This window comes from Nicotiana attenuata, unplaced genomic scaffold (assembly GCF_001879085.1).
Source record: "Nicotiana attenuata strain UT unplaced genomic scaffold, NIATTr2, whole genome shotgun sequence".
NCBI lineage: Eukaryota > Viridiplantae > Streptophyta > Magnoliopsida > Solanales > Solanaceae > Nicotiana > Nicotiana attenuata.
This window is the reverse complement of record NW_017674912.1, coordinates 57370-67448: the sequence shown is the minus strand read 5'-3', so window position 1 is coordinate 67448 and position 10079 is coordinate 57370. Positions and strand designations below refer to the sequence as shown.

The 10079-nt window shown below is 35.4% G+C and overlaps 1 protein-coding gene across 1 annotated transcript; it reads right to left on the bottom strand.

The window, feature by feature from the left end:
* Positions 1 to 236: 236 nt before the first annotated feature.
* On the bottom strand, positions 237 to 1114 carry LOC109219439 (ethylene-responsive transcription factor 1B-like). Its single transcript, XM_019383898.1, has one exon. It carries the CDS (start codon positions 1019 to 1021, stop codon positions 359 to 361), a length of 663 nt encoding a protein of 220 aa, XP_019239443.1. The 5' UTR covers positions 1022 to 1114; the 3' UTR covers positions 237 to 358.
* Positions 1115 to 10079: the final 8965 nt, after the last annotated feature.

Sequence of the window (10079 nt, the reverse complement as noted above, 5' to 3'; positions counted from 1 at the left end):
CAGCGTGACTCGAAACCTAGACCTAATGGTCGTGGGTGGAGGTGCTTTTTACCAACTAAGCAAGTGTCACTTGTCGAGCTCATAATTCCTCGATTCAGAGATCAGTAACATCTTCCTCAGTCAATACTTCCAGGAGTTGGTGAAATTGAACTCCATAATAATACAGAATACTAACATCTAGATAATAAGACCCTGTGCACCTTAACTATAGATTCGCAATAACAACCAATTCGTTATAAAGAGAAGAAGTGAACATCTTTTACATTCTCTTTAGCCATCATCAGAAATATACATACACATAAAGGTCCACCAAAAAAAGTGAAAAAAGAGCAATTTTTACAAACAACTTGAAGTCATGTTATTTCTGAGATGAAGTACTCATCAAAAGCTCATCTAACAAGTCAGCACCCAAGTCTTGAAAAACCAAAACAGTTTTCTTCTTCCTATTTCTCCTATGTTTAACACATCTCATTTTATTTGTTGCTTTTAAAACAGCAGCTGGAGACAATCCATCTTCACAAGAATACTTAATATTTTCAAGTGATTCTCTTACTTTGTCCATAGGAAAATTGAGTAGTGCCAATGGACCTCTCATTGAAAGTGCAGCTTGATCATATGCTAAAGCAGCTTCTTCTGCTGTATTAAAAGTACCTAACCAAACTCTCATTCCATTTCTTGTTGAGTCCCTTATTTCTGCTGCATATTTTCCCCATGGTCTTTTTCTAACTCCTGTATAGTGCTTTTCTTCTTTTGTTGTGTCTTTTTTTTGGGTAGAATTCTGTGATGTGACCTCTTCTTCATGATAATTGCTTCCTTTCGAGGAATTCGTTACGTCTGAGGATGAAGAACTTCTTGGTATCTGACGATCTTCCTTATTATTGACGGAGTCAATTTCCCATGGATAATTAGTCAAATGGTCATGATCTAAGAAAAGTTCGTTATTCCATGGTAATGGTGATTGATATTGGAAGAAATTGAAATTTGGGTATTGAATTTGAGGGGATGAAAATTCCATTTCCATATAGGAATTGAATAATTTTTCATGACATTTATATAGAAGGGTGCATGGGATGTGGAAGAGGAGAATAAGAATACGTTATTGTTGTGAGGAGTACTTGAGGAAGCTATATATATATATATATATATATATATATATATATATATATATATATATATATATATATATATATATATGTATTGTACAATTATATGTGTGAGATATGACACTTTCAATATTGTTCAAAGACTTTTCCACCACTGCCTCTCTTGACTTGACCCAAACCACATCAAGTCTTCCTTATAAAGTAAATGATAATAATGAACAAGAAAGGTGTCATATTCATGCATTTGAAAAGCATAAAAAATGAAGATTTATGTTATATATATTAACAGTGTGAAAGTTTTTTTTGTATTATCATAGGTGAATTTTAATCTATAATATAAATGGTAGTTACCATTTTTATCTTATTCGTGTTCATATTTATCATGAGATCTATATATAATTATGTCATAAAAAATTTGACTGCATAAATATTTGTTATATTATTAATTAATGCAAAGAACATAAACTCTAAAAGTAAACATAGGGTAAGGTTTAGGAATGTACTAGGGGCCGGTGTGTAAACCCTAGGAGAAAAGCAATACACTACACCTTTGTCAAGAATTTGGTTGTAATAAATTGACATCAACTTTGTCCAAGTGGCAACTTTTCCATGTTTATCTTTAAGATGAAACATGAAATCTCATGAAATGTCTATAATGTAGGCTCTATTGGTAGAGCCTATATTGGTTGTCATTTGGCGGAGTCATCTTTATTTAACGGGTTAATTTATTGATTTTTACTGAAAAATTAATTATATTAAGTAGATAGCTATATTATTATTATTATTATTATTATTATTCTCTCTCTCTCTCTCTATATATATATATATATATATATATGGGATGTCAATAGATATATAAAAATCGACTAAACTAATCGAACCGAACCGTACCGAACCGATTTTTAGGTTTCTTTTATTAAAATCAAAGGTTTTTGTTAGGACTGAAAAAATCAGGTGTCATGCGGAAGCTAGCAAAGCAAACCTTCAATGACGATAAATCATACAACAAAGAGAAATCTACCAAAAGAGACACAAACATATAACGTGGTTCGGTCAACTGACCCTACGTCCACGACGGAGATGAGCAATCCACTATATAAAAAGAGAGTATAAAAATCGAGAGAACAACCTCACGAAGAGGCAAACACAAGTGACACACTAACACTTGTCCCGTAAAGTTCTCCCCTAAACACGACTGTCAACCCCGTATGTCTACATTGTGGATGTTGCTGAATGAGAAGGACAGATCTTCAATTTATGGAAGTCCAAACTTTTTCCTACAAGAAAAGGGACTAGCCAAATGTGGGAGAATTGCAATTTCGTTCTACAAGAAGGAAAACCCAATTATGGTAAATATGTTGTCCTTTCCTTCAATAGATATGAAAACCAAATACGGCAAGAAAATTATGGCAAACACCTAACAATTTTCCCCCTTGGCCTGAATTTTCTGACAAAATAAACTTGATCCACCTTCTTGACATAGCCTTCAACAGGTCGCATCTCCAAATCTCCACCACGAAATTTATCTCAACGTGCGTAGTACACCGGTCAAATTTCTCAGACAAAAATCACGATTATCGTCAAATAAGTTGCGGCTAGAACTGAACCGGCCAAGATGAACTTGCCTTGAACCTCACTCTGATATCACTTTTTAGGACCGGAAAAATCAGGTGTCATGCGGAAGCTAGCAAAGCAAACCTTTAACGACGATAAATCATACAGCAAAGAGAAATTTACCAAAAGAGACACAAACATATAACATGGTTCGGTCAACTGACCTACGTCCACGACGGAGATGCGCAATCCACTATATAAAAAGAGAGTATAAAAATCAAGAGAACAACCTCACAAAGAGGCAAATACAAGTGACACACTAACACTTGTCCCGTAAAGTTATCCCCTAAACACGATTGTCAACCCCATATGTCTACATTGTGGATGCTGCTGAATGAGAAGGACATATCTTCAATTTATAGAAGTCCAAACCTTTTCCTACAAGAAAAGGGACTAGCCAAATATGGGAGAATTGTAATTTTATTCTACAAGAAGGAAAACCCAATTATGGAAATTTGTCCTTTCCTTCAATAGATAGGAAAACCAAATGTGGTAAGAAAATTATGGCAAACACCTAACAGTTTTTATATAAATCTACAACCGTACCGATAATTAGGATAGGTTTTTTATTTTATAAAAATAAATCGAAAAATACCGAACCGTACTGAATAAATTTATATACGAAAATATATATTAATTTTAAAAATAATAAAGCATTAAATCTTTCCTTGGCCTTGGGATTATGGAAATGGTTACAAGCCGATAAGTAATTAAAATCAATACTTTAATTCCCAAACCTATTATTCTATTCCTACTAAAACTGAATTATTTCTAGCATATTCACTAGCAAGACACAAAGTATTCTATCGATTATGAGTAGCAAACTACAATGTATTCAATATGTTTCCTTTCGTATAATTTAGATTTATCTTTTTAAATATTTAATCTTCTATAGGCTTTATTCTTTAGTCCCAGCTTGGTTAATATCTTTCTACTCGTGTGATTTATCTTTTCTTTGTCTTTGCGTAGTTTCTTTTACATAGTTGTAGAGCAGTTGATGGATCTATACTTTGATCCTCCTTCGTGTTTTCTTAATTCATCACCATTTAAATAGTAAAATTGCTTACAGAGTTTTGCTAAGTCATATAAAAGTATGTATGTTATTGCATTGTACTTGTACTAGTGACTTTATGAAATTTAAAAAAATAATCGAACCTTACCAATATCGAAGAGAAACCGACATGATTAGGACGGTTTCAAAAATTTTAATTGTGGTTATACATAATAGAATAACCGAAAAATTGGTATGGTACAAATTTTATAAAATAACCGATCGAACCCAACCACTGACATATATATATATATATATATATATATATATATATATATATATATATATATGGGGAAGGGTCGGACCACAAAGGTCTATTGTACATTGTCTTAGATTGCATTTCTGCAAGAGGCTGCTTCCACGGCTTGAACTCGTGACCTCCTGGTCACATGGCAACAACTTTACCAGTTACGCCAAAGCTCTCCTTCTCTTCTATATATATATATTTTTTTGGTGGAATGAATTTTTTTTATTCATCTCCAGAACAAGTACAATGAAGCGAAATCAATGAAAGAAAACACTATGAAACATCACACTCTAACTTCTAACTATATAAAAAATTCCCGTACATGTATTTTTCTGCATTCCCCCTATCTGTCTATCTATATATTTCTTCTAGCCACCTTCTATCCTTGCCCTTTTTTTGCTTGCTGAGTATTTCCACCATTCGAAGTTCGCATTTTTCTTTGATTTGCTCACATACTTTATGTGGTCTAGGTACTGAACTCTACCATAAGGCTTCATTTCTTCCTTTCCATACATGGTAGTTAGTCGCTGCCAAAGCTGCATATGCGAATTCTCTGCTCAGTTTGCCTCCCATTTTCCTTGCTACTCTTCTCCATAAGAGTTGTCCTTCAATGTTTGTGATACTGACCTTTAGCCACTGTAGTATTGCAGTTATGCATCTTCTTGAGAATTGACACTCATAAAATAAATGCTCAACAATCTCTAATGCACTTCCACATAGAACACACAGGCCAACTGTAGTGATTCCTCTGCGTACTAGCCTATCCTTTGTAAGTAACTTCTTCTGCATAGTCAGCCAACATATAAATCTATGCTTTGGAATGTTTTGTTTGCTCCAGACCCATCTTCCCCAATGGCAATTATCTAGATTTTCCTTCAACCAGGCATATCCTTTTTGGATTATATACTGCCCTGTATCTGACTGCCATCCTCCATGAGTATAACTCCCTGCCAGTTTATCTCTTATATGACAAATTTTCTTCCAATACCAGCTGCTGTCCTTTGCCACATTGTATTGCCACCAATCTACGTTTTTAAGGTAGATATGGTTAATCCATTTGACCCATAGAGAGTCAGTCTATTGAGTTATATCCCATACATATTTCCCTATAGGTGCCTCATTCCATGCCACACAATCCTTTATGCCTATCCCTCCTTCTTGTTTAGGTCAACATACAAGGTCCCAGGCTACTAGGGGTACCCTGTTTGTTTCCACCTTACCATCCCATATGTAATTTCGACAGATTTCTGTGATGCTTTTAAGAACTACTTTGGGAAGTATGAAGATCGAAGCCTAGTATGTGTGAATATGCATCAATACTGCATTTATCATTTGCACTCGGCCTGCGTATGATAGGTTTCTTGAACCCCAACTTCTTATTCTGGTAGCCAGTTTATCCACTAGTACTTGACAGTCCATTTTGGATAGCTTTTTAGATGATATTGGAACCCCTAAGTATTTAAATGGGAGTCTGCCTTTGCTATACCCTGTTATTTCACACATGTCTTCTATCTCCTGTGTCTTCATATTCACAGCAAAAATGTTCAACTTCCTTGCATTTGTAGTTAATCCTGAGGATTTAGAAAATGACTGGAGCCCTCTCAAACATTAGCATCAGAGATTGGAACTCCCTTTACAAAAGAGGAGCACATCATCTGCAAAACATAGATGATTGAGCTGCAAACTTCTACACTTGGTATGGAAACTGAGTCCCTCATGTTGTGCCACTAGTCTCATTATCCTTGAGAAATACTCCATACATATTACAAACAGTAAAGGAGATATATGGTCTCCTTGTCTCAAGCATCTCTTCCCTTTAATGTTCCCATAAAGCCCTCCATTTATATCCATTGTATACTGAGGAGTTGATATGCACTCCATTATCCTCCTTATGAACTTCATAGGGAAATTGAGTGTATGTAGTGCCATACCCCTTTTTCTACCCCCAAAAGATATGTGTGTTATGGATTGTGGGTGGGTTAAAGAGTTTTTCCAATTAAAGTGACAAATTTGAGTAGTGATTATTTTATTTACAGAGTCGCCACTTGGAATTGATTTTTTTCGGTGTTCCAAGTCACCTTTTATCTGAATCCCTAGTCAAAGGAAGATTTGACTCTTTTATTATTGGTCTGTGAAAACAAAGTCCGAGTAATGAATTCTGTTGACCGGGGAGAAGGTGTAAGGCATTCCCCGAGTCCCGTAGTTCTAGCACAGTCGCTTTATTGACTTAAAATTTGGTTTAAATTAATTTTGGACAAACTGTGATTTATATGATTTTCATGTTTTACCTATCCGCTTTTATTTCTTAATTATTAGAAAAATTAAAGAAAATTTTGAATAATAAGATGTCATAACCACACTACGCAAGCGAATGCGTAATCGAGACGAATTTTATCGATTTAGTCATAACAGCGCTACGCAAGCGAATCCGCAGTCATGACAAAGAATTACTAACACGTTATTACTTTTAGATAATTTACTACATTTGAGAAAGAAGAAAGAAAAATTAATGTTTGGAGTTTATTCAATGTCAACTACCGCGCAATGCAAGCGAATCCACGGTTATAAGCAAGGGATTAATTAAATTAGAAATTAATTAAAGTTCGGGTAAGGTATGAGATTATTGAATTAAAACATTAAATGTTAATGTCACGTTACGCAAGCGAGTCCGTGAAAATAAAAATAAAAAAAAAAGTAAAGTAAAAACGCACCTACTAGTTGCCTAGCATTTAAATTAATTAAAGGCACTTAAGTTATTGGATTATTGTTACACATCATGAAAATTAACTAATTCTTAATAAGTTTATTCAACTAATCTAGTAAGTATTATTTTTGAAGATGGATCATATTATTTATTGGGAAAGTGGGCCAATTTGCTTATTTAGTTATGACATTGGGCCAACATCCATAAAATAAATGGACAAAATATTTATAGACTTCTTAAAGGCATTGGGCATGTTGGACAGAATCTGCCTTGGCCCATTATTGGGCTCCGAAAATGGGCACAAGCTGAAGCCCAATGGATTTCAACTACTGATTTACTAAGACAGCCTACCTGGGCTAAATTGCGAGTCTGGCCTCTTTTGCTCTAAGCCATTAACCCTTATTTTTAGCTAGCAATTCCAAGCACCTATTTAAAATCTAGCCACTTTCTATCAAAAATCTAAAGTCCTAGAAGCGATGGTCACATGTAAAATCTGAATTTTATCACAATAAATAAAGGTTTCAAGCATGGCTCTTTTGTTATTTTTCTTTAAAGAATAGCCTATCATAAACTGGCCAGAATTGCACAAGGTGCAAAAAGAGTTTTAAACATATTGCAACCTACTTGAAACATCTCATTTTATATGCATCAAAACTATAATAGATAGTAAAGACAAATAACACATGAATAAAGAGTTTATGATCAGCCAATGATTCATTTTTACATATGAACTACAACAAGATATATTTAAACAATAAAGAGATTTAGTTAAGCACTCATTTATTTAAATGGATATGCTCCCACCAATCAAGATGAGTTCCAATCTTCTTGTTAATGTGAAAATATCTGCAACATAAGATTAAAGAGTTACCTGGGTCGCAGAATAATAAATACAACAATGAAGAATGGAAGCTCAGGAACAAAAGCAGCAGAAAACAACAGCGGAACAACAGCAAAACAAACAACAGACTCGTGTTGGAACAACCCGAAAACTTAGAGAAGAAGCCCAGAACCAAACTTTAAGAAGACTATACTTTTCTGAAAGTTTTTACTCTAAGATTCACTCCTAAGACTTACAATTTCAGCTTACTAAAGGGTACTTCCGCTGCTGAAATTTTTATATTTTTTGTGTGTTCAAGCAAGTCTAAAGATGTATGGAAGTGTGAAGGAGTCCCCCTTTTAATGAGGAAAGGACAACACTTAAATAGGCAAAGAAAAGCCAACTTTTTGGACAGATTTTGGTTCACCAAAAATCTGTCCAAAAAGGGATTGACTTTGTGTGCTAAAGGCTGTCCAAAAGGTGAAAGGACAGCCTGAAATCTGCTATAGCAGGAGCCAAAGAGTCATTTCAGCCACCCTACTAAAAAGGAAGCTACTAGTACCCAATTTTATGATAAAATTATCTAAACTTCAGATTTTAACAACATCAATATCACCCTATTGATTCAAACTAAACCAAGTATTAAAACATGTAATTAAACTTCAACACATGTACTATGAACCAACATGAGCAAACAAAAATCAACTATTAAAGCCAAACAGAACACACGCTATCGCTGAAGCGATTTAACAAACCAACTAGACAAGCATAATCAGAAATGGATTAAATAAAGAAACAAGACAGAAACTAATTCTAACTAAAAACCAAAAAAAAATAGAAAATTAATAACGGGGCAGAGGATTACGATTTTACCATATACTCGAGCATCCGGAAAATGACGATAGGCAGTGGTACGACTTCGAGCAAGCTTCTATTGTTGATATTCTTGAAACCAAAAACTCCGGCGAATCCGAGTCCGGTTTCAATGATATCAACGACACAACCTTGCTCGAGGCCGGTTTGAAAGAGAAACGAGAGGCAGTGGTGGTTGAGGGGCGGCAGTGACGGCGGCGGATCGGCAGTGGCGGCGGCGGATCGGCAATGGGGGTGGTCGCCGGTGGTGGAGAGGTTTTTTGAGGTTTTGAGTTGGAGATATGGAACGAGGGGGAGAAGAGGAGGCCGGTGGTGTAAAATTTTCGGAGTTTAGGGTGGTGGGCGGCGACTAGGGTTTCGGTTAAGCTTAGATCTACGGAGATTGAGAAGGGTTATGGGGTTTTGGTGTTCGGATTCATGGAGGGGAGGTTGAGCGGAAGAAGTAGTGAAATTTTGGAGTGGATTGGAGGTTGGTCGTCGTCAGTGGGCGATTTCCGGCGACGGCGCTGGGCGGCACTGGGGCGACGTGGGGCAGACCTGGGGAGAGAGAAGAGAGAGTGATGAGAGGGGAAGAAGAAAGGAAATAAGCGGAAAAATGGGGGAAAATTTGGGGGTTTTAGGCTTTATATACCTGGGGTGGGGGGATAAATAACAACAATTGGATCATGAGGGAATGAGTGGGTGAGATTGAGTCTTTGTTGCTTAAACCAAAACGACATAGTTTCAAGACAAAACTACGTCGTTTTGAGCTCTTTCTTGGCCAACCAACTAATGGACCGGGTATGGCCGAATTGGGCTCAAATTTGGGCCAATTTTGGCACAATTTTAATTAAAATATACTAGTCCAATCCCTTTTTCCCTCAAATGAATTAATTAAACTAAAAGTCTAGTTCTAAAATCTTCAAACACACACAAAAATAATTATTCAAAACTACAATGTAAAAGAAAGAAACAAAAATTAGGCATTTACATGTAGCATTTCTTCAACAAACTTCCATTCTATGGAATCGTAGGCCTTCTTAAGGTCTATTTTAATCAAACAACTCTTTATTGATGCTTTCCTGTTGTATAGCCTAACTAGGTCTTGACAAATTAGAATATTCTGCATGATTGTTCTTCCGGTTACAAAAGCACTCTGATATTCAGAAATTATGTCTGGCAGAATGAGCTTTAACCTATTACACAATATTTTAGATATGACCTTATAGACTGTGTTGCAACAGGCAATAGGTCTGTAGTCCCTGACTGCCTCTGCATGACTGTTTTTAGAAATCATCTGTATTGTTGATTTTCTTTAGTAGCTTCCTTGATGTAAAGAACTCTAGCACTGCCTCCTTAAGGTCTTTGCCAGTTATATCCCAGCTATCTTTAAAGAATTTACTTCCATATCCATCAAGACCAGGAGCTTTTTCACCATCAATTTGCCATAGTGCTTGCTTGACTTCCTTCTCAGTGAAATCTTCTATTAATAATTTCCTTTGAGCCTCTGTCACAACTTGGCCTTTTCTAACCAGAGTACTACATACATGTGTTCTGCTACCTTAAATATGTATATATTTAATAAGTTGAATTTTATTGATTTTTTATGTACTTACTTTTTTTATATTTTAAATCGAAAATCGTGACTTCGATAATTATATGCAATCTTTCTCTTTTTTTTTAATATA

Bases quoted from the DNA above. Each gene is read 5' to 3' on its own strand.
- LOC109219439 (XM_019383898.1), bottom strand. From the start codon at position 1,021: ATGGAAATGGAATTTTCATCCCCTCAAATTCAATACCCAAATTTCAAT.